Consider the following 25,985-nt stretch of genomic DNA (forward strand, 5'->3'; position numbering starts at 1 on the left):
GGACTACAGAATAATATACAACGGGACGTACAAGAACAGGATGCAGGACTACAGAATACTATAGAACAAAGTAATACAAGAACAGGAAGCAGGACTACAGAATAATATATAACGGGACGTACAAGAACAGGAAGCAGGACTACAGATTATACCGCAGTGTATAAAACAACAAGTGTAATCTGGTAAAGAGAGGCCGACACACTCACTCTGCATCGCGTTACCCAGACGTGTAATCTGGTAAGGAGACGTCGGCGCTCTCTCTGCGTCACGTTACCCAGACCTGTAATCTGGTAGAGGAGAGGCCGACGCTCTCTCTGCGTCACGTTACCCAGACCTGTAATCTGGTAGAGGAGAGGCCGGCGCTCTCTCTGCGTCACGTTACCCAGACCTGTAATCTGGTAGAGGAGAGGCCGGCGCTCTCTCTGCGTCACGTTAAGCCAGACCAGTAATCTGGTAAAGAAAAGGTCAGCACTCTTTCTGCGTCACGTTACCCAGACCTGTAATCTGGTAGAGAGAGGCCGGCACTCTCTCTGCGTCACGTTGCCCAGACGTGTAATCTGGTAAAGAGAGGCCGGCACTCTCTCTGCGTCACGTTACACAGACCTGTAATCTGGTAGAGGAGAGGCCGGCATTCTCTCTGCGTCACATTACCCAGACCTGTAATCTGGTAGAGGAGAGGCCGGCGCTCTCTCTGCGTCACGTTACCCAGACCTGTAATCTGGTAAAGAAAAGGTCAGCACTCTTTCTGCGTCACGTTACCCAGACCTGTAATCTGGTAGAGAGAGGCCGGCACTCTCTCTGCGTCACGTTGCCCAGACGTGTAATCTGGTAAAGAGAGGCCGGCACTCTCTCTGCGTCACGTTACAGACCTGTAATCTGGTAGAGGAGAGGCCGGCATTCTCTCTGCGTCACATTACCCAGACCTGTAATCTGGTAGAGGAGAGGCCGGCGCTCTCTCTGCGTCACATTACCCAGACCTGTAATCTGGTAGAGGAGAGGCCGGCGCTCTCTCTGCGTCACGTTACCCAGACGTGTAATCTGGTAGAGGAGAGGCCGGCGCTCTCTCTGCGTCACGTTACCCAGACCTGTAATCTGGTAAGGAGACGTCGGCGCTCTCTCTGCGTCACGTTACCCAGACCTGTAATCTGGTAAGGAGAGGCCGGCGCTCTCTCTGCATCACGTTACCCAGACGCGTAATCTGGTAAGGAGAGGCCGGCGCTCTCTCTGCGTTACGTTACCCAGACGCGTAATCTGGTAAGGAGATGCAGCAAATGTTTTACTGTTTTAGGAGAAGCCTGTATATTCCAATCCCTATAAACCTAAATAAATGGATACCCTATGTCAGCCTATGTACGGATGGGTGGGGTACGAACAGTCGACCACGTAGTGTTCTATAGACTTAACTAAGCCTCACATCAGCTTTTGACGATCACATATTGAACATTTACCATAAGGACACAATGACTAGCTATGGTGACTGGTCTGCTATCAGCCTATAGTCACAAGTATTACGGCACAGGTCAGCACAATACTCTCTTGCCCTATGTCACATACAGCGCTCTACATGGGAATAAGTGACAAAGTGTTAACTCTTCAATAGAAGCTTTTTGTTGGCGCAGCATGTGAAAGTTCTGGACCATTTCCACGGGGTCATCCGTGACGGATCACTGACAGAGTTACAAAGCGTCACTGCATGATTGGACACAGAGAGTCAATGTAACAAGACAGGCCAGGGGACTGTGCAAGGAATATGCTGCAATGTGAAGGCAATATCAGCTCACAAATGAATGTCCCACTCCGGTCTATGAAATGCAATTACTACAGTACTATGTAGGGTGATTGTAAGACTGGCGTCATTTCTTTTTACATTCAATCATGTAAGAAATTAACTGCTCTGTGTCAAAATCCACATATTTTACATTCATATGGCCCAGTTGGTAAAATAATTTACACTTTACTTTAATAAACTTTGATAACTTATGTTAGGGAAATAAGCATACCTGGTTTTCTTGCCTATCTAATTATGAGGTGGAGGTTTCACACAACTAATACAAAAAGAATTTGAAAATAGTAATTTTAATTACCTACCGGTAAATCCTTTTCTTGTAGTCCATAAGGGATATTGGGGAATTCGTATGATGGGGTATAGACGGGGTCCAAAGGAGCCGTTGCACTTTAAATTTCTTCAACTGGGTGTGCTGGCTCCTCCCCTCTATGCCCCCTACCACAGACAGTTACAGGTAAAACAGTGCCCAAAGGAGAATGGACATATATGAGAGAAGGAGTATAACAATGAGTGGTGAAATTCATACACCAGCACACCAATAACATAACACGACCAGCAACAGCTGAACAGGTAACCATAGAACAGACAACCTGCAGAAAAGTCACCGCACAGAGGCGGGCGCCCAATATCCCTTATGGACTACGAGAAAAGGATTTACCGGTAGGTAATTAAAATCCTATTTTCTCTAGCATCCATAAAGGATACTGGGAAATTAGTACGATGGGGACGTCCCAAAGCTTCCAGAATGGGCGGAAATGTGCGGAGACGTCTGCAGCACCGTCTGCCCAAACTGGGTATCCTCTTTGGCAAGGGTATCAAACCTGTAAAACTTCACAAAGGTGTTCTTCCCTGACCAGGCAGCAGCTCGGCATACTTGCAAGGCCGCGACTCCGCGGGCAGCCGCCCAGAAAGACCACACCGATCTTGTAGAGTGGGCCTTCAGAGACTGTGGAACAGGTAAAGCTGCCTGTTGGATAGTAAGTCTAAGCCAACGAGCAATGGACTGCTTAGAAGTAGGGCAACCCTTTTTCTGCGCATCATAGAGCACAAACAAGGAATCAGTCTTTCTGATCCGAGCTGTTCTCTTGACATAGATCTTCAAGGCTCGCACAGCATCCAATGCCTCCGGAGGAGCAGAAGTGGCAGAACCTGACGGAACAACACTAGGTTGAGTTAAACAGAACACAGAGACGACCTTCGGCAGGAACTGCTGCCTAGTCCTGATCTCCACTCTGTCCTCGTAAAAGACCAAGCAGGGACTTTTCCCACCACAAAGCACTCACTTCCGAGACACGCCTAGCAGAAGCCAGGGCCAGTAACATCACAGTCTTTCACGTGAGGTACTTGTCTTCTACCATTATCAGAGGTTCAAACCAGTAGACTGTAGAAAGTTCAACACCACATTCAAATCCCAGGGTGCCATGGGCGGCACAAAAGGAGGTTGTATGTGGAGTACCCCATGAACTTCTGGCAACACTGCCAATTTCTTCTTGAAGAAAATTAAGAGAGCTGAAATCTGGACCTTAAATGGAACCCAGACGTAAGCCCTTAACCACACCAGCCTGCAGGAAACGTAAAAAACGTCCCAAGTGGAACTCTGCTGGTGGATACGTGCGTTCCTCGCACCAAGAGACATATCTTCTCCAGATAGGATGATAGTGTTTTGACGTCAGAGACTTCCTGGCCCGAACCATGCAATAACCTTCTTGGAAAGGCCTTTGTGAGCTAGGATGTTCCGCTCAACCTCCATGCCGTCAAACGAAGTCGCAATAAGTCCGGGTAGACCAACGGCCCTTGCTGAAGAAGATCTCATCGGCAGAGGCCAAGGGTCTTCGACGGACATGTCCAGAAGATCCGCGTACCACGCACTCCGAGGCCAATCAGAATTGCCTGGACTCTGATTCCAGGTTCGCTTTAGCACCCTTGGGAGCAATGGATTCGGAGGAAACCGGTAGACCAGCCTGTACGGCCAAGGCGACGTCAGTGCAACTACTGCCCTCGCCTGAGGGTCTCTGGTTCGTAAGCAATACCAGCAAAGCTTCTTGTTGAGTCAAGAAGCCATCATGTCTATTTGTGGGCAGCCCCACCAGTCGATGATCTGCTGAAACACCTGATGGTGGAGCCCCCACTCTCCGGGGTGGAGATCGTGACGACTCAAGAAATCCGCTTCCCAGTTGTCTACTCCCAGAATGAAAATTGTGGACATTGCTCTTGCATTTTTCTTTCTGCCCAGAGGAGTATGCTTGACACCTCTTGCATGCAGGTCCTGCTTTTTGTCCCTCCTTGTCGAGTGATGTACGCCACTGCCGTGGCGTTGTCCGACTGCACTTGGATCACGTGATCCCTGAGTAGAGGAGAGGCCTGAAGCACAGCATTGTAGATCGCCCGAAGTTCCAGAATGTTGATCTGAAGGAGGGCTTCGTGGGCCGACCACCTACCCTGGAACTGAGCCCCTTGGGTGACAGCTCCCCATCCTCTAAGACTCGCACCCATCGTGAGTAGGATCCAATTCTGAATCCCGAAACTTCGGCCTTTCAGTAGGTTGGAGGACTGCAGCCATCACAGGAGGGAAATCCTGGCCTGAGCTGACAGCCGTATTACCCGGTGCATCTGAAGATGTGATCCAGGAGATCCAATTGAAATGTTCTGGCATAGAACCTTCCATACTGAATCGCCTCATATGAGGCTACCCATCTTCCCCAACAATCTTATGCAAAGATGGATGGATATGCAGATAGGCCGGAGAACCATGCAGACCATCTCCTGAAGTGTTCTCGCTTTGTCCTCTGGGAGGAACACTTTCTGGGCCACAGTATCCAGCAACTGCCGAAATGGCTCCTGGTGGGACTTCTGTAAATTGAGGATCCACCCATGGTGTGACAGAAGTTGGATAGTTCGGTCTATATGGAACAATAAAAGCTCCCTGGATCTTGGTTTTATCAGGAAATCATCCAGGTAAGGGACAATATGGACCCTCTGGACCCGAAGTTGGATCATCATCTCCGCCATGACCTTCGTGCATACCCTCGGAGCTGTGGACAGGCCGAAGGGTAACACCTGGAACTGGTAGTGGTCGTTCAGCAGGGCAAACCACAGGAAAGCGTGGTGAGGTGGCCAAATCATGATATGAAGATAAATGTCCTTTATATCCAGGGAGACCATGTTCTTCCAGGCCTGCAATCACTGCTCGCAAGGACTCCATCTTGAACTTGAAAACCTTTAGGAAAGGGTTCAAGGATTTTACCTTACCGAACCGTCCGGTTTCGGTACCATGAACAGGTTGGAGTAGTAAACCTTTCCCTGCTGTTGCAGTGGCACTGGAACAATGACTTGGGACTGGAACAATATTTGGATGGCCTGTTGCAGCGCAACACGCGTATCCTCCAAAGCTGGTAGGCTTGATTTGAAAAATCGCTGAGGAGGAGCGGCGTCGAACTCCACCTTGGGGCACAGAGAAATTTAGCTCCTTAACCCAGGTATCCTGGCAGGAGCTTTCCCAGATGCGGCTGAAGTGACGCAACCACCTCCCACCCCGAGATCCGCTCGGGGTGGGAGGGGGGACACCGTCATGCCGAGCCCTTGGTGGAAGCTGAACTGGTGCTTTGTTTCGGGGAACCTGCAGCTGCTGGCTTTTTTTGCCTTACCTCTGGTGCCTCGTGCAGCGTTCGAGGCGCCTCTGGTTCTAGACCGAAACATAGCGGTCCAATAAGACTGAGTAAGTGGCCCCGGGTAGGAGCGCCTAGCCGGTGGGGCCCCATAGGGGAGAAACGTGGAATTCCCCGAAGTAGCTTATGAAATCCACGAATCCAACTCAACCCCGAACAGCCACTCCCCTGAGAAAGTGAGAGACTCTACACTACGCTTGGAATCTGCATCCGCTCTGCGCGCCGACACTGCCATGGCAGTAGTATTTGCATTAATAGCGCCTATCTCTTTAATGGAGTCGCACAGGACCCCTGCAGTATCCGGATTGTGTTTGATCAGAGTAACCATACTCACCAGAGACATATCCCCCGCGAAGCCCACTTGAGCTGGCCCACCCAGGTGTGAATGGCATGTGTCATCCAGCAACCCACTATCACAGGTCTTTGTGATACACCAGCTGCTGTGGAATAGACCTTCAGTGTAGTCTCTAGATTTCTATCCCCATGGACCTTCAAATCCGAGGAGCAAGGGACTGGTAACACCACCCTTTTTAGACAGGCGTGAGACAGAGACATCAACAGCCGGGGGATCTTCCCAGTTTTTCCTGCCTTCAGGAGAAAATGGGAAAGTGTTAAGGAGTGTCTGGTCACCTGGAATTTTTTATCAGGATTTTTCCAGGTCAACTTTAAACATATCATCTAACTCCTTAGAATCAGGGAAAGTGACGCTAACCTTTTTCTGTGAGGAGAAAAACGACCGCTTTACTGCATCGTCTCCTACTGGGAGTTTTAACATATACCTAATAGCAATTATGAGGGGCTCAAGCCCTTGTGAAGGAGATGAATCCTCAGTAATAGGGTCCAGCTCCTCCCCCTCTTTCTGTCCCTCTTCATTAGTTACTGAGAGTAAGTCAGGCAGCCCACGCTTATGTGGCCCCAAGCTAGGGAGAAGGGTCTGTCCTCTGCCTCTTGCAGCCAGGTTCCTGCAGCTGGGAAGCGGCTCTGCACTTCATAAGGCCGGTGACCATCACCCCCCGTAACTCCCACGGCGCAGGTATACTGTTGCCCAAACAGCATACCGAAAATAAAGATTTTAAAAGAAACTGAAGAAAACTCTGGAGCTTCCAGAGTGCATCCTCTCCTGAGGAAACTTTTTTCTAAACTGACTGTGGGAGGGGGCATAGAGGGGAGGAGCCAACACACCCAGTTGAAGAAATTTAAAGTGCACCGGCTCCTTTGGACCCCGTCTATACCCCATCGTACTAAGGGCCTAATTCAGACCTGGTCGCACACAGGCTATTTTTTGCACTGCTGCGGCCAGGTAATCGCCACCTACAGGGGGAGGGGTAAGGGCTTTGCAGGGGTGCGATGGGCTGTGCAGTGAGCCCGGTGGTGACGTCTGGAACCCTCCTGCGTTTTTCCAGACACTCCTAGAAAACGGTGAGTTGCCGCCCAGGAACACCTTCTGCCTGTCAATCGTCTTGCGATCGCTGGCACGATCGCTTTCTTCATTAGCTTCATCGCTGCCCAGCGACCCCCGTCGCCAGCCAGCAGGTGGGGTAAAACAAATGATTGAAGATCTAGGTAGACTAGAGGAATGGTCAAGAGTGTAGCAATTACAGTTTAATGCCCAAAAATGCAAAATCATGCACTTGGGTCTCAAAAATCCAAAGGCTAAATATAGTATTAATGCCACTATAATGGAAACTACTGAGCAGGAAAGGGATCTAGGAGTCACTATCTCAGGTGACTTAAAGGCAGGTAAGCAATGTAACAAAGCAATGAGGAAGGCTAGTCAGATGCTTGGCTGCATTGGGAGAGGAATCAGCAGCAGAAAGAAATCAGAATCGGCTTTATTGGCCAGGTATACTTGCGTATACTAGGAATTTGTCTTCGGTTTGCTATACAACAGCAAAGTAGGTAACAAATAAGCAGGTGGGGGAACAAGTAAAGTCATACAGATAGGTATACCGTAGGGACACAAGTTACATGTACGTCTAGTCAGTCAATGTTCAGGAGTTCAGCAGGCGGACCGCTTGGGGAAAGAAACTTTTGAGGCTTCTGGTGGACCTGGCGGGGACAGCCCTGTAACGCCTGCCTGAAGGAAGCAAGTTAAACATGCTGTGGCCGGGGTGTAGCTGGTCTTTTACTATCTTCATTGCCCGCTTTTTAGCTCTGGACAGGTACAGGTCCTGGACTGAGGGAAGGTCGGCCCCGATGATCTTCTCTGCGGTTCTGACCACCTTTTGGAGCCTGCATCTGTCCCTCGCGCTGGCGGAGCTATACCATACGAGTATCGAGGAGCACAGTACCGACTCCACAATTGCGGAGTAGAAGAGGAGCAGAAGCTTCTGTGGGATGTTGAACTTCCTTAGTTGCCTGAGGAAGAACAACCTCTGCTGTGCTTTCCCAACACTGGCGTCAGCGTTGGACCCCCATTTAAGGTCCCGGGAGATTGTGGTCCCTAGAAACTTGGAGTCCACTAGTGATACCACACTGTCAGCAATCGTTAGCGGAGGTGCACTAGATGACTTCTTCCTGAAGTCCACTATAATCTCGACAGTTTTGAGCTCAAGGTTGTTGTGGATGCACCACTGGGCCAGCCGGTCTACTTCCCGTCTATAGGCCAATTCGTCCCCGTCCTTGATGAGGCCGATGACGGTGGGGTCATCGGCGAATTTGATGATCTTTACTGATTGCGCCTCTGAGGTACAGTCATTTGTGTACAGGGAGAAGAGCAGGGGTGAGAGGACACAGCCCTGAGGGGCCCCTGTACTAACGGACAGCGCTTGAGAGGTGAATACCCCCGCTTTCACCCACTGTGTCCTATCTGTCAGGAAGTCTACTATCCAGGAACAGGTAGCTTCTGGGACCCCTAGGCGAAGTAATTTGGGGTGGAGGATACTGGGGACGATTGTATTGAAGGCCGAGCTGAAATCGACAAACAGGACCCTCGCGTAGGTACCGGGAATGTCTAGGTGTTGTAGAATGTAGTGCAGGCCCAGGTTGACTGCATCCTCGACACACCGATTCGATTGATAGGCGGACTGCAGGGGGTCCAGTTGGGGGCCAGTCACAGTTTTCAGGTGATTCAAAACCAGATGCTCGAATGTTTTCATGACCACAGACATCAGTGCTATCGGCCTGTAGTCGTTCACGTTCGTGATAGAGAGTTTCTTGGGGACCGGGACGATAGTAGACCTTTCAAAGGCAGGAAGGGACTTTCTGTAGCTCCAGCGATTTGTTGAAGTTCTTGGTGAATATGGGGGCGAGCTGACCCGCACATGCTCTTAGGGCAGATGGTGAGACTCCGTCAGGACCCGGAGCTTTCCTGGGTTTGGCACTTTTGAACAATGCCTCCACCTCTTCTTGGGCGACTTGCAGTGCCTGGGGTTGGCCGTCGGTGTTCGGGGCATCATAGAGGTGATTGTTTGGGTTGCAGGGGACTTCTTTTGCGAACCTGCAATAAAAGTGGTTCAGTTTGTCTGCTAGGTCTTGGTGCATGGTGGTGGACTTTGATTTCCTATAGTGGACTTTGTTTTCCTATAGTTGGTTATGGATTGCATTCCTTTCCATACAGATACGGGGTCATTGGTGGAGAGATCGTTTGTCAGCTTGTCCGAGAACCGCTTTTTTGCTAGCCTGATTCCTTTAGTCAGAGAGTTCCTAGTACGGTTGTATAGTGCTCCGTCACCGCTGCTATAGGCCTCCTCTTTTGCTCGACGAAGTTGCCTGAGCTGGGCATTGAACCAGGGCTTGTTGTTGTTGTAAATGCGGTAAGTCTTGGTAGGTACACACATGTCCTCACAGTAGCTGATGTAGGATGCAACAGTGTCTGTCAGGTCGGTTGCCGAGGCTTCGAAGACCCCCCATTCCGTGCAGTCAAAGCAGGCCTGGAGCTTCATCTTGGCCTCATTGGTCCATTTCTTAACAGTCTTGACCGCTCTCAGTTTCTGTGTATAGGTAGGGAGTAGGTGGACGAGGCAGTGGTCAGATAGGCCGAGCGCAGCACGTGGGATAGACCGGAAGGCAGACTTGAGGGTAGTGTAGCAGTGATCAAGGGTGCGCCCTTCTCTAGTAGGACCTGTGACTTATTGTTTGTACTTAGGTAGCTCCTTGCTCAGGTTAGTTCTGTTGAAGTCGCCCAGTACTATAAGCAGAGAGTCTGGGTGATTTTGTTCTATGTCGGATATGCATACGGCCAGGTGGTGCAGGGCTTCGTTTGCGAGGGGGAGGGGGGAGGGCGCGCAGCCCCGCGCATCGCTATCGCTGGTGCTAGATTGGCCTGTCGTGCAGGCCAATCTAGCAGGTCGCTCAGTTCACCCGCTGGGAGAAATGAGCAGGCCCCCCCCCGTCTCCCCCCGCACGCTCAGCACACATCGCGCTGTGCTGAGCGGTGGGAGAGATGTGTGCTGAGCGGTTTGCTCAGCACACATCTCTCCCACATCTGCCCATGAATACGGGTCTTAAGAAATCTCAATATGTATAGTTTGGAGCAGAGAAAAGAAAGAGGGGACATGATAGAAACTTTCACATATATCAAGGGTTTTTTTCAAAGTTCGGGAGGGAAACATTCTCCAAATGAAGAGAAGCAATAGGACGCGCTCTGAGACTGGACAGTAGAGCAATTTAAACTTGCATGGGATAGGCATAAGGATATCCTTACAAAGAAATAAAGGATCAAATAAGGTTTGAGATAAAAAAAAATATGGTAAACAGAAAAAAAAAATAAGAATTTACTTACCGATAATTCTATTTCTCGGAGTCCGTAGTGGATGCTGGGGTTCCTGAAAGGACCATGGGGAATAGCGGCTCCGCAGGAGACAGGGCACAAAAGTAAAGCTTTCCGATCAGGTGGTGTGCACTGGCTCCTCCCCCTATGACCCTCCTCCAAGCCAGTTAGGTACTGTGCCCGGACGAGCGTACACAATAAGGGAGGAATTTTGAATCCCGGGTAAGACTCATACCAGCCACACCGTACAACTTGTGATTTAAACCCAGTTAACAGTATGATAACAGCGGAGCCTCTGAAAAGATGGCTCACAACAATAATAACCCGATTTTTGTAACTATGTACAAGTATTGCAGATAATCCGCACTTGGAATGGGCGCCCAGCATCCACTACGGACTCCGAGAAATAGAATTATCGGTAAGTAAATTCTTATTTTCTCTATCGTCCTAGTGGATGCTGGGGTTCCTGAAAGGACCATGGGGATTATACCAAAGCTCCCAAACGGGCGGGAGAGTGCGGATGACTCTGCAGCACCGAATGAGAGAACTCCAGGTCCTCCTTAGCCAGGGTATCAAATTTGTAGAATTTAGCAAACGTGTTTGCCCCTGACCAAGTAGCTGCTCGGCAAGGTTGTAAAGCCGAGACCCCTCGGGCAGCCGCCCAAGATGAGCCCACCTTCCTTGTGGAATGGGCATTTACATATTTTGGCTGTGGCAGGCCTGCCACAGAATGTGCAAGCTGAATTGTATTACACATCCAACTAGCAACAGTCTGCTTAGAAGCAAGAGCACCCAGTTTGTTGGGTGCATACAGGATAACAGCAAGTCAGTTTTCCTGACTCCAGCCGTCCTGGAACATAGTTTCAGGGCCCTGACAACATCTAGCAACTTGGAGTCCTCCAAGTCCCTAGTAGGTGCAAGGCACCACAATAAGCTGGTTCAGGTGAAACACTGACACCACCTTAGGGAGAGAACTGGGGACGAGTCCGCAGCTCTGCCCTGTCCGAATGGACAAACAGATATGGGCTTTTTTGAGAAAAAACCACCAATTTGACACTCGCCTGGTCCAGGCCAGGGCCAAGAGCATGGTCACTTTTCATGTGAGATGCTTCAAATCCACAGATTTGACTGGTTTTAAACCAATGTGATTTGAGGAATCCCAGAACTACGTTGAGATCCCACAGTGCCACTGGAGGCACAAAAGGGGGTTGTATATGCAATACTCCCTTGACAAACTTCTGGACTTCAGGAACTGAAGCCAATTCTTTCTGGAAGAAAATCGACAGGGCCGAAATTTGAACCTTAATGGACCCCAATTTGAGGCCCATAGACACTCCTGTTTGCAGGAAATGCAGGAAACGACCGAGTTGAAATTTCTTTGTGGGGCCTTACTGGCCTCACACCACGCAACATATTTTCGCCACATGTGGTGATAATGTTGTGCGGTCACCTCCTTTCTGGCTTTGACCAGGGTAGGAATGACCTCTTCCGGAATGCCTTTTTCCCTTAGGATCCGGCTTTCCACCGCCATGCCGACAAACGCAGCTGCGGTAAGTCTTGGAACAGACATGGTACTTGCTGAAGCAAGTCCCTTCTTAGCAGCAGAGGCCATAAGACCTCTGTAAGCATCTCTTGAAGTTCCGGGTACCAAGTCCTTCTTGGCCAATCCGGAGCCATGAGTATAGTTCTTACTCCTCTACGTCTTATAATTCTCAGCACCTTAGGTATGAGAAGCAGAGGAGGGAACACATACACCGACTGGTACACCCACGGTGTTACCAGAACGTCCACAGCTATTGCCTGAGGGTCTCTTGACCTGGCGCAATACCTGTCCCGTTTTTTGTTCAGACGGGACGCCATCATGTCCACCTTTGGTATTTCCCAACGGTTTACAATCATGTGGAAAAAACTTCCCGATGAAGTTTCCACTCTCCCGGGTGGAGGTCGTGCCTGCTGAGGAAGTCTGCTTCCCAGTTTCCATTCCCGGGATGAAACACTGCTGACAGTGCTATCACATGATTTTCCGCCCAGCGAAAAGTCCTTGCAGTTTTTGCCATTGCCCTCCTGCTTCTTGTGTCGCCCTGTCTGTTTACGTGGGCGACTGCCGTGATGTTTTTCCCACTGGATCAATACCGGCTGACCTTGAAGCAGAGGTCTTGCTAAGCTTAGAGCATTATAAATTTACCCTTAGCTCCAGTATATTTATGTGGAGAAAAGTCTCCAGACTTGATCACACTCCCTGGAAATTTTTTCCTTGTGTGACTGCTCCCCAGCCTCTCGGGCTGGGCTCCGTGGTCACCAGCATCCAATCCTGAATGCCGAATCTGCGGCCCTCTAGAAGATGAGCACTCTATAACCACCACAGGAGAGACACCCTTGTCCTTGGATATAGGGTTATCCGCTGATGCATCTGAAGATGCGATCCGGACCATTTGTCCAGCAGATCCCACTGAAAAGTTCTTGCGTGAAATCTGCCGAATGGAATTGCTTCGTAGGAAGCCACCATTTTTACCAGGACCCTTGTGCAATGATGCACTGTTTTTAGGAGGTTCCTGACTAGCTCGGATAACTCCCTGGCTTTCTCTTCCGGGAGAAACACTTTTTTCTGGACTGTGTCCAGAATCATCCCTAGGCACAGCAGACGTGTCGTCGGGATCAGCTGCGATTTTGGAATATTTAGAATCCACCCGTGCTGTTGTAGCAGTATCCGAGATAGTGCTACTCCGACCTCCAACTGTTCCCTGGACTATGCCCTTATCAGGAGATCGTCCAAGTAAGGGATAATTAAGACGCCTTTTCTTCGAAGAAGAATCATCATTTCGGCCATTACCTTGGTAAAGACCCGGGGTGCCGTGGACAATCCAAACGGCAGCGTCTGAAACTGATAGTGACAGTTCTGCACCACGAACCTGAGGTACCCTTAGTGAGAAGGGCAAATTTGGGACATAGAGGTAAGCATCCCTGATGTCCCGGGACACTATATAGTCCCCTTCTTCCTGGTTCGTTATCACTGCTCTGAGTGACTCCATCTTGATTTGAACCTTTGTAAGTGTTCAAAAATTTTTTTAGAATAAGTCTCACCTAGCCTTCTGGCTTCAGTACCACAATATAGTGTGGAATAATACCCCTTTTCTTGTAGTAGGAGGGGTAATTTAATTATCACCTGCTGGGAATACAGCTTGTGAAATTTTTTCCCATACTGCCTCCTTGTCGGAGGGAGACCTTGGTAAAACAGACTTCAGGAGCCTGCGAAGGGGAAACGTCTCGACATTCCAATCTGTACCCCTGGGATACTACTTGTAGGATCCAGGGGTCCTGTACGGTCTCAGCGCCATGCTGAGAACTTGTCAGAAGCGGTGGAACGCTTCTGTTCCTGGGAATGGGCTGCCTGCTGCAGTCTTCTTCCCTTTCCTCTATCCCTGGGCAGATATGATCTTATAGGGACGAAAGGACTGAGGCTGAAAAGACGGTGTCTTTTTCTGCAGAGATGTGACTTAGGGTAAAAACGGCGGATTTTCCAGCAGTTGCCGTGGCCACCAGGTCCGATGGACCGACCCCAAATAACTCCTCTTCCTTTATACGGCAATACACCTTTGTGCCGTTTGGAATCTGCATCACCTGACCACTGTCGTGTCCATAACATCTTCTGGCAGATATGGACATCGCATTTACTCTTGATGCCAGAGTGCAAATATCCCTCTGTGCATCTCGCATATATAGAAATGCATCCTTTAAATGCTCTATAGTCAATAAAATACTGTCCCTGTCAAGGGTATCAATATTTTTAGTCAGGGAATCCGACCAAGCCACCCCAGCTCTGCACATCCAGGCTGAGGCGATCGCTGGTCGCAGTATAACACCAGTATGTGTGTATATACTTTTTATGATATTTTCCAGCCTCCTGTCAGCTGGTCCTTGAGGACGGCCCTATCTATAGACGGTACCGCCACTTGTTTTGATAAGCGTGTGAGCGCCTTATCCACCCTAAGGGGTGTTTCCCAACGCGCCCTAACTTCTGGCGGGAAAGGGTATACCGCCCATAATTTTCTATCGGGGGGAACCCACGCATCATCACACACTTTATTTAATTTATCTGATTCAGGAAAAACTACGGTAGTTTTTTCACATCCCACATAATACCCTCTTTTGTGGTACTTGTAGTATCAGAAATATGTAACACCTCCTTCATTGCCTTTAACGTGTGGCCCTAATAAGGAATACGTTTGTTTATTCACCGTCGACACTGGATTCAGTGTCCCTGTCTGTGTCTGTGTCGACCGACTAAAGTAAACGGGCGTTTTTAAAACCCCTGACGGTGTTTTTGAGACGTCTGGACCGGTACTAATTGTTTGTCGGCCGTCTCATGTCGTCAACCGACCTTGCAGCGTGTTGACATTATCACGTAATTCCCTAAATAAGCCATCCATTCCGGTGTCGACTCCCTAGAGAGTGACATCACCATTACAGGCAATTGCTCCGCCTCCTCACCAACATCGTCCTCATACATGTCGACACACACGTACCGACACAGCACACACACAGTGAATGCTCTGATAGAGGACAGGACCCACTAGCCCTTTGGAGAGACAGAGGGAGAGTTTACCAGCACACACCAAAAACGCTATAATTATATAGGGACAACCTTATATAAGTGTTTTCCCTTATAGCATCTTTTTTATATATTTCTAACGCCAAATTAGTGCCCCCTCTCTCTGTTTTAACCCTGTTTCTGTAGTGCAGTGCAGGGGAGAGCCTGGGAGCCTTCCCTCCAGCCTTTCTGTGAGGGAAAATGGCGCTGTGTGCTGAGGAGATAGGCCCCGCCCCTTTTTCGGCGGCCTCGTCTCCCGCTCTTAACGGATTCTGGCAGGGGTTAAATATCTCCATATAGCCTCCGGAGGCTATATGTGAGGTATTTTTAGCCAAAATAGGTATTCATTTGCCTCCCAGGGCGCCCCCCTCCCAGCGCCCTGCACCCTCAGTGACTGCCGTGTGAAGTGTGCTGAGAGGAAAATGGCGCACAGCTGCAGTGCTGTGCGCTACCTTTAGAAGACTGAGGAGTCTTCTGCCGCCGATTCTGGACCTCTTCTTACTTCAGCATCTGCAAGGGGGCCGGCGGCAAGGCTCCGGTGACCATCCAGGCTGTACCTGTGATCGTCCCTCTGGAGCTGATGTCCAGTAGCCAAGAAGCCAATCCATCCTGCACGCAGGTGAGTTCACTTCTTCTCCCCTAAGTCCCTCGTTGCAGTGATCCTGTTGCCAGCAGGACTCACTGTAAAATAAAAAACCTAAGCTAAACTTTTCTAAGCAGCTCTTTAGGAGAGCCACCTAGATTGCACCCTTCTCGGCCGGGCACAAAAATCTAACTGGCTTGGAGGAGGGTCATAGGGGGAGGAGCCAGTGCACACCACCTGATCGGAAAGCTTTACTTTTGTGCCCTGTCTCCTGCGGAGCCGCTATTCCCCATGGTCCTTTCAGGAACCCCAGCATCCACTAGGACGATAGAGAAATAAAAAAAATAAAAAAGGGGCAGACTAGATGGGCCAAGTGGTTCTTATCCGCTGTCAAATTCTATGTTTCTAAAGCAGGGGGCTGCCTTAGGGCGCCAACTTTAGGAAAGCAGGGGGCCCCCTTCGGGCAACTTTAGGAAAGCAGGGGGCATCCTTCGGGCAACTTTAGGAAAGCAGGGGGCATCCTTCGGGCAACCCCAGGAAAGCAGGGGGCATCCTTCGGGCAACCCCAGGAAAGCAGGGGGCATCCTTCGGGCAACCCCAGGAAAGCAGGGGGCATCCTTCGGCAACCCCAGGAATGCAAGGGGCCCCCTTCGGGCAACCCCAGGAATGCAAGGGGCCCCCTTCGGGCAACCCCAGGAAAGCAAGGGGCCCCCTTCGGGCAACCCCAGGAAAGCAGGGGGCCCCCTTCGGGCAACCCCAGGAAAGCAGGGGGCCCCCTTCGGGCAACCCCAGGAAAGCAGGGGGCCCCCTTCGGGCAACCCCAGGAAAGCAGGGGGCCCCCTTCGGGCAACCCCAGGAAAGCAGGGGGCCCCCTTCGGGCAACCCCAGGAAAGCAGGCGGCCCCCTTCGGGCACCACCAGGAAAGCAGGCGGCCCCCTTCGGGCACCACCAGGAAAGCAGGCGGCCCCCTTCGGGCACCACCAGGAAAGCAGGCGGCCCCCTTCGGGCACCCCCAGGAAAGCAGGCGGCCCCCTTCGGGCACCCCCAGGAAAGCAGGGGGCCCCCTTCGGGCACCCCCAGGAAAGCAGGGGGCCCCCTTCGGGCACCCCCAGGAAAGCAGGGGGCCCCCTTCGGGCACCCCCAGGAAAGCAGGGGGCTGGCTAAGCACTTTCTAGCTCTACCTACCAATCCAGCAACAGTTGCTGGTAAATTTCCAGGTATTGTCCTGCAGAGTACAGATCACACACACAGCAACTCCAAAAATAAGACCACTATTACAGGGGAAATCTTCTCGGCATAACACTGTACAGTAGCTGCTCACGCACAGATATTTCAGGTCAGTCAACTTCACTGGTATAAATATTTATACATCTGAAGTCTCATTTACATAGAACATGACATTTTCCCTGTCTGCACATGACGGATCACCTCACCTGCTTAGCGTTATTACTCGCAGCTTTCTTCATCTCATCGTGCAGGCCTCGTGAGGTCTTCAAGTCCTAAGCGGGAAAGAATGTACGGATCAATGTCAGGACAAACCAGCAGCTCCCACAGGTCTACACGCCGCAGCTTCATACTTAAAGTGGTAGATATTAAATAGTTTTTTTTAATGGCTTTTATGCTTTGGGACAGCACTCACCCCCCACCTACTAGAGCTGTCCCATCTATGGATAACACAGGCCTATAGCACTCTCCCCCACAGCATCCGCATCTGCCAATGGGGCGAGTGCCGAGAAGCAGTTATTGTAATATTGCAGCAATTACCAACCGAGTACAATCAAATGCATTTGGCCTGCTGTTGGCACATGAGGGCCCTGTCCAACCAGACAGGAACCACTCAATCGAAGTGAATTTGAGGAATTCATGCTCTAAATGACTAATCTGCAATAGACAACCACAGAATGCAGCCCTGAAAATAATTGCAGGTACTTTGCTGTGAAAGAAATTACCTTTTTACAACAGAGCACATTTAGGGGCAGATCCTGGGATAGGAGCAAAGCCAAAAAGACCAAGGACAGTCAATTTTAAATGGGTGTGATCCGTTGGGTCGACAGAAACTAGGTCGACCACTATTGGTCGACATCTGAAAAAGGTCGACGTGTGTTTATTTTTTGTGGGTGTCGTTTTCTTCGTAAAAAGTGTCCGGGAACCCCAATTAGTGCAACGCTTCACTCGCCATGCTTCGAGCAGGTTATGATCCACGTGGACTACGGTTAGGAATAGTAAAGTATGAAAGTAAAAAATAAAAAAAATAAAAAAAGTGAAAAACTTATGTCGATCTAGTGACCATGTCGACCTAATACAAGTCGACCAATAGTGGTCGACCTAAATGCGGTCAACATAAAAGACCGGATCCCCTTTTAAACCTGGGCAAAACCATGCTGCACTGCCGTAGCGTAATCTCTTGAATCGGTCCCTAACGTTAATGAAAGTCGTTCTTTTAAAACGAGAGCAGGAAGATGTGCGGTTTGGGCCAGATTCAGGTTTGTAAGTAAAACAAAAAAAGCAAGCAACTGGGCAAAACCAGGTTGCGCTGCATGTGGGACATAAGTAATGTGTGCAGAGAGATTTTGATTTGGGAAGGATGTGTTTAAACTGAAATCTAAACTTGCAGTGTAAAAATAGAACTGTCCAATACAGGTCGACTATCCCTTATCCAGAATGCTTGGGACCAGAGGTATTTTGGATATGGGATTTTTCCGTATTTTGGAATAATTGCATACCATAATGAAATATCATGGTGATGGGACCCAAGTCTAAGCACAGAATGCATTTATGTTTCATATACACATTATACACACAGCCTGAAGGTCATTTAATACAATATTTTTAATAACTTTACATTGAGCCATAAGAAAACAAAAGGTTTCAATATCTCACTCAAAAAATTCCGTATTTCGGAATATTTGGATATGGGATACTCAACATGTAATTTGTGGGCTACCTGCGAAAGCGGACTTTTTTTATCCTGCATGCAAAAAGATATCTTACAAACCTAAATAAATGTGCACCCCTTGCACTGCAGCTTGGTTTGTTCCCGCTACAAAGTTACTATTCTTTTATTTTTTGCTTTGTTCCCTGCCTCAGAATCAGGCTTTTAATCTGCACTGTAAACACAGAACACTCTGCTCAAGATCTGACGCATCACCGTAAGAGCAGACACAAAATCCGCCCTCTGCAGATCTGTGCAATACAAGATACGCCCACAGGTCCGGGGCATCGATTCCCCCATTTACTGCTCACACAGATGAGAATTTTTTCTACAATTTATGACAAAGAACATTTTTTTCAACTTTCATACTTTACGATCCACGTGGACTATGATTGGGAACGGTAACCTGTGCCGAGCGCAGCGGCAGCAGAGTGAGGCACCTTGCCCGAAGCATGGCGAGCGAATACGATGCACTAATTGGGGTTCTCGGTCACATTATGAAGAAAACTAAACGGAAAAAAAACAAAACTTCATGTCGACCTTTTTCCATGTCAAGCTAATGACCGTGTCGACCTATTTCAGGTGTCGACCAATAGTGGACGACCTAATGACTGTCGACCATATGAACCACACATCTGCAACAGACAGATGCATGACCTTTGTAGCTATGACACCAGGTAGTTTAAACTACCAACCCCCCCTCTGTCATTCTTCAATGCAGCCTGGTCAGTAATAACTCAATCACACAAGTGGACAGGTCACTGCTTCCCACCCATCAGCACATTCCTGCCTGCTGCTAGGATCATTCGGATAATCAGATAGGCTACAGCTTTGTCTAGCGCCACCTACTTGACAAATGTATGTAGTGAGGAGTGACTACAATAGGTGCTCTGGCCCTCTGTCAGCCACAGGTTTAATCAGGTGAGAATGGTATCCGGACTCCAGGTCGACAGCACAAAGGTCGACACACATTAGGTCGACGCCAATTGGTCGACATGGACAAATGGGGTCGACAGGAACAAGGTCGACATGGAACAAGGTCGACATGGAACAAGGTCGACGTGAGTTTTTCACAATTTTTTTCTTTTTTTGAACCTTTTCATACTTAACGATCCACGTGGACTACGATTGGAACGGTAATCTGTGCCGAGCGAAGCGGTAGCGGAGCGAAGGCACCATGCCCGAAGCATGGCAAGCGAAGCGAGCCATGCGAGGGGACGCGGTGCACTAATTGGGGTTCCCGGTCACTCTACGAAGAAAACGACACCAAAAAAACATAAAAAAAACTCATGTCGACATTTTTCCATGTCGACCTTGTTCCTGTCGACCTTTTGTCCATGTCGACCTAAGGTGTGTCGACCAATTGGCGTCGACCTAAGGTGTGTCGACATTTGTGCTGTCGACCCTCAGTCCCAGACCCGGTGAGAATATGTAGGGTTTCCTGTACGGCTTTGCTATAATATAAGCTTAGCAGTGATACGGCCACAATTCCTCAGGATTCCTACTAGGACACGGCATATGACTATCTAAGGTGAACAGGACACTTTTTACTTCATTTCATTTTCCACAATAAACATCTTTTTATTAACCCTTGCCGTATTACACATTAGACAGATACTAACGGTGCCTCTTTATTTAGCCTTTATCTGTGCATTAAGCAATGGATTGTGAGCCTCGAAGCTTTTGCCTTGGGTTTTGAATATATACACTCAGCCATTATATAGGGACAACATTTTTTAAAAATGCGCTGCGAACTGGCGTCACTATGGGAGGAGCTGTAGTTGCAACAGGCCCCAAGGTCATAGGAAGGTTAGCATCTTGGGCGGTGACCCCCATTTGCAAAGTCTAATTAAGATAAGTGCTCCCAATACATTGCAGTCAACTCATGTAATATGGGCACAGAGGTTCTTATGATACGGACAATGTCTGGTATAGGTAGGCAGCACTAACACGGTACTTCTGCCCTGCTGCCAAAGAGCTAACAATTCAAAATATGAATTTACACATTTTCAATTACACATTTTCCTTGAAAATAATAAGCCTTGCGGTGCTGGGAGCCTGGGTTTAACTACAGCCAGGGTTCTACAGAGCGTACGTTCTCCAGGTAGACTCTTGTAGGTTAGCTGGCTTCTAACTAAACTGCCCCCTGTAAAGCGTGTGCATGTGTTTGAGCTCCTACGGGAATTAGATTGTGAGAAGCAATGGGTAGGACCAGACGTATTAATGATGAAACACTCTCACAGTATGTACAGAATTGTGCGAAACACTAGAGATATGTCAAGACTAAAAATAGAGATAGACTGCACCTTTAAGAAGAATTTGGATATGTCAAAGAGCCGCTGGCTGCAGGCTGCGTAGCAGGCGTGGCCTTCCTGGATGCCGTGCTTCTGAAGAGTTTTACAGACCACCTCCTTCAGCATCTGGGAAAATAATAAAAAGAAATATAGGATCTGGCTGACAGTTCTATCATATAGTGCTCACCCGCCTCACTGACTGCGGATCTGACAGCTCTACCTTTCCTTCATCGTGCATGTATTTCCACTATTATCGCAGGGAACACTTCATCACCAATGCAAATTTTAGGACTTTAAACTAGCTGGATCGTTCTAGAGTAAACCACTCTGTACACGCAGGCCTCTGGCCAATTTGCTCACATCTGCCGGGATACGGTGTTTGAACCCCACCAGTTCTGGTCAGGCAGCCTAGAGGGATGTGTCACAATCAGACACGGCCTCACATGAAGCCCTATTACATGGCAGTCACCTCACTCACACCTCCAGGCCTGGACTCCTTTCCTCCATGATTCTCACTCAATTCTACCAACTGGTCCATCACTCATGTTCCCATCGTGTGAAGTATGTACTACACAGCTCTCCAGACCCTTCTCTCGGCATGTAACCTCACAGCTGTGACCTGCTGTCCCCCTTGATCACCCAGTAAACCCTTTAACATTTCCCATCTGGGCGACTTCATTTCCTGTTCCCTGACCAGGCCACCTTGGTAGATGTTATCATCCACGTTCTTGGTCTCCTCCAATCTCCTCTCTCTGCCGTTCCCAGAGGACAAGTTATTGCCTTGATCTTTCTCCATAGATTGCTCAACCCATGCTGTCTTTACACTACTTACCCTGTCTATGGCAGTCACATGATCACCATGACCCCTCCTCCACCACTTTCTTCTTTTGCACCAAGACTCCTCATATCTGCAGCAGCTCAGTTCTGGTAATCCGCAACAAGCATCCACCTCTTCCCACCCCAAATTTCTACTTGATCCCATCCTGATCTAGCAGTACTTTGGTCTTTGGAATACCCGTAGCAGTAGGCCCTGGTCAAGTTGCTCCAGATACTACACAGCATTGGCTGTAGTAAATAGATTTCCTCTCCGTTCCGGCTTCGGACCCTAAGCTCCTCTTTAATACATCTAAATGTTGTTTCATCATCACTGCTCAAGATCCTGCTTCCATCATCAAGGTTGGTGTGGAATAACATCCGCTCTTCCCAATCCCTCACCTTCCCAATTCCTTTCCCGCAACTCTGCACCACCTTTGTTTTGCTGGATCTGACAAATGAAGGTGAAGTCCCCGCCCTTTTCCTCTGCCCATCACACATTGTTTAATGCAGATAGCGAACAATAAAACAACATACATATAAGGGGTTGGTAAACTATCTGTGGTTTCCGTCAGCCTTGATGAGGTTTGGCATCAAAAAACATTAGCGCTTGGCAAGAGACAAGTTCTGTTACAGCAAAATACAAGGTCCTGTGTACAGTCCACAAGTATAAGCCCTAAGGCTGGACACATTATGTGGAGGCAACATCTCTCTGCCGCTGTGGAGCCTCAAGACCTCCTCCAAAATGTACCTGAGCAGTACAGGGGTTCCGTCGCCACTATTCTCCAGTCCATAAGGTGTTGTGCTGATCATAACCGTACCTTTCATGTCATTTACCGGTCTCCCGACAAGAGAAAGCGCCTCCCAACTGGGTATCCGCAATGGCTTTTTGTTGCGCACAATATTCTCCAGAGCCCCCCCCGCTATATGTACACAACAGTGAGGACGCAGATCTTAAAGACCCAATGCAACTCTTGCAGCTCAATGGATGTCGGCTACAGATACTATAGTGAAGATGAACACTTACATTTCTGCAAAATCCCACGTTTCCTCACCTAACATCATAGAAACAACTTAGAACTGCAAGACCACGCTGAAAACCCCTAATACTAGCACACAGATTACTGGTGAGAACTCGAATAGCAATAACTGCTCTTAAGCCGCCACTCCAAGCTTTATACATCTTTCCTGTTCGGATTCCTAACATTTTTCTATACTAATAAACCACATGTGATCATTTCACCTAGAATAAAAACGTCTTGCGTCTCGAGGTTAATCCTTCAGCTGGCATTTGTTCATTCAGTGCTACTTCTGTAGCGGTCTGGACCTCTCCTGTGACGTAGGAGCAGAATGGCTGTATTAGCACTGAGCACTTACAGCACCTTTTACACTACCTGAAGGTGCGCCAGATATTCACAGCCGTTCTCTCCCAGACAACTGACAAAGTACTGCTGTAAGCACAGCTCGGCCTTCCGGAATAAATCACTGCTGGTATCCTCCTATGGGTCTTTGGATCCAGAATTCCCCTACATTTATTCCCACTGGGATTCCATTCAGATGAACTTGGTAATATCAAAAACTCCAGTTGCCTTGCTTGCTTTTAAACAAATAGATTCCATATTATTTTTCTACATGCTGCTACGTGTTTACTATTTATTTGTATTTTTTTTTTTTATAGACTTCATTTGGATTTATATTGATATGTATCTTTTATATACACTGGCTTCCTCTGAGTGTGTTTTTTTTGCAGAGACAGTGGAATTAAGATTTTGGTTTATTAGCGCCAACACTTTCTATTGCCTCCTTTAATTAGCCGTAAGAAATGAATCCTCCTCGTTATGAAAACCACGTCAAATATATGGCTGGGAGCAGAGCTACGGATTATACAGGGCACCCACCTACAGGAGTGACCGCGTCATGGCTCCTTCACACACTGCAGAGGGGACAAACACTTTATTTCCTACTAAAGGCGACGGCACCGGACAGCACTGAACCTCCCACAAAGTGTGTTGTGCCGCAGCCTTACACCATGTACGATTCTAGAGTCACCGCACACAACCGGTTACTCTCCAGCAGTCATAGAGCTGAAAGAGGACCGTACTGTGACTGTACCCAGGGACATAGTAAAAGCTAACTTGTATGACAACCTTATATTGGGACAGGGCACCGTGCACAGTCCCAACATCACATCCTAACCTTCCTCATTCTTTCAGGTTATTACTTCCCCAAAAGCTGGGAATGTATAAAAGAAACAGATATTGCAGCAGAAATCGTTTTATTTTTAGTCACTGTGGATAGTTGGATTATTAAAGGCTATAAAACGTCAGACTATGAAATCGGATCTCCGTTTGGCTTTTTAATCTTCACAGACTGGTACCCTTTAAATCATTCTCCTCCTGCAGCACCAAGCAAAAAACTGAATTGCCTGAGCCAGGAGGCGCGGATATAGGGGGCTGGCCCGATGCATCCTCTGAAACTGAAAAGCTTAACTGGTGCTCAATCCGCTCTCGCTTCATCATATCCCAAGGTAGATCCTGTGGATCACAGTGGACCCTAACAGAGAAAATAGGAATTTAATACCTACCGGTAATTCCTATTCTCCTAGTCCGTAGTGGATACTGGGGTTTTGTACTTTAGTACCATGGGGTATAGATTGGGTCCACTGGAGCCTGGCAGTTTAAAACCCTTTAGCGCAGTGATGGCTAACCTTGACACTCCAGCTGTTGTTGAACTCCACATCCCAGCATGCCCTGCATCAGTTTTAGCATGGCCAAATAGCAAAACTGATGCAGGGCATGCTGGGATGTGTAGTTAAACAACAGCTGGAGTGTCAAGGTTAGCCATCACTGCTTTAGTGTGTGTAAGTGTGTGCTGGCTCCTCCCCTCTATGCCCCTCCTACCAGATTCAGTCTAGGAAAACTGTACCCGAGGAGACGGATATAATATGAAAGAAGATCAATACAACAACGGTGAGGCAACAAGTAAACACACAACCATAAACGAAAGGAGGGCGCTAACCTGAACCGAGGATAGCAAACACCAACCCAACAACATAATGGGACCGCAACTTCGGTCCAACCAAATACTTACACAGGCAAGCAGGACTGAAGCACTGAGGCGGGCGCCCAGTATCCACTACGGACTAGGAGAAAAGGAATTACTGGTAGGTATTAAATGCCTATTTTCTCTTACGTCCTAGTGGATACTGGGGTCTTGTACTTTAGTACCATGGGGAAGTCCCAAAGCTCCCAAACGGGTGGGAGAGTGCCGAAATCCCTGCAAAACCACCTGACCAAACTGAAGGTCATTCTTGGCCAAGGTATCGAACCTATAGAATTAAAAATAAAAACGTGTTTGCACCAGACCAAGTCGCAGCTCGGCACAACTGTGGGGCCAACACACCCCAGGCAGCCGCCCAGGAAGACCCCACGGACCTTGTCGAGTGGGCCTGAACAGACTTCGGTGAGGGCAGAGCCGCCGAAGTATAGGCCTGTTGAATAGTCAACCTGAGCCAACGAAGCAATAGATTTCTGGGAAGCTGACCGACCAATTTTGGATGCATCATAAAGGACATACAGCGAGTCATATTTCCGATGACAGGCCATCCTTTTGACATACATCTTTAGAGCCCTGACTATATCCAAGGACTCAGGACCAACGGAAGTGTCAGACAACACTGGAACCACAATAGGCTGATTCACATGAAAAGCTGACATCACTTTAGGCAAAAACGGAGGACAGGTCCTAAGTTCCGCCCTGTCCTCATGAAAAAACAAATAAGGGCGCTTATAAAGATAAGGCCCCTAATTCAGAGACACGCCTGGCAGACGCCAATGCCAATAACATCACAGTCTTCCAGGTGAGAAAATTGTAACTCCACACTATGTAAGTGTTCAAACCAATCCAATTGGAGAAAGGACAGAACCACACTGAAGTCCCACGGAGCCGTGGGAGGCACAAAGGGTGGTTGTAAATGAAGAACTCCTTTTAGGAAAGTTTGTACTTCCAGTAACATGGCAAGCTGTTTCTGGAAGAAAATAGAGAGTGATGAAATCTGGACTTTGATGAAGCCTAAACGTAGGCCCATATCCATTCCCGCTTACAGGAAAAGTAGAAAACGACCAATTCTAAATTCCACGGGAGAAACCTTTCTACTTTCACACCAGGAAACATACTTTTTCCAGATACGATGATAATGTTTTGAAGTAACCATCTTCCTGGCCTGAACCATGGTGGAAATAACCCGGGAGGGAAGACCTTTCTTGCTAGAATCTCCCTCTCAACTTCCAAGCCGTCAAACGTAGCCGCTGCAAGTCTAAATAGACGAACGGACCTTGCTGAAGAAGATCGCCTTGGAGCGGCAGAGGCCAGGGATCCTCCAGAGACATTGACAGGAGGTCCGGATACTACGCCTGTCGAGGCCAATCCGGGGCAATTAGAATTGCCTGAACGCTTTTCCTTCTTAGTCTTTTTAGAACCCTTGGGATTAACAGTAGAGGAGGGAACAGGTACACAAACTGGAACGTCCAAGGTGTCGTCAGCACGTCCACTGCTACAGCCTGTGGATCCCTCGTTCTGGAACAGTAACGGCATAGCTTCTTGTTGAGACGAGA

The 25,985-nt window shown here is 48.6% G+C and overlaps 1 protein-coding gene across 1 annotated transcript in view; it reads right to left on the bottom strand.

Annotated features, from left to right (window-relative positions):
• MTBP (MDM2 binding protein) overlaps nt 1–25,985 on the bottom strand; it is an 86,740-nt gene that overhangs the window by 7,717 nt on the left and 53,038 nt on the right. Inside the window, exons 20-21 of the mRNA XM_063924448.1 lie at nt 20,572–20,685; nt 16,767–16,832 (exon numbers count right to left, since the gene is read on the bottom strand). Coding sequence (XP_063780518.1) covers nt 16,767–16,832; nt 20,572–20,685 — 180 coding nt within the window. The remainder of the gene's footprint in view (nt 1–16,766; nt 16,833–20,571; nt 20,686–25,985) is intronic.

This window comes from Pseudophryne corroboree, chromosome 5, assembly GCF_028390025.1.
Source record: "Pseudophryne corroboree isolate aPseCor3 chromosome 5, aPseCor3.hap2, whole genome shotgun sequence".
NCBI classification, from domain to species: Eukaryota; Metazoa; Chordata; class Amphibia; order Anura; family Myobatrachidae; genus Pseudophryne; species Pseudophryne corroboree.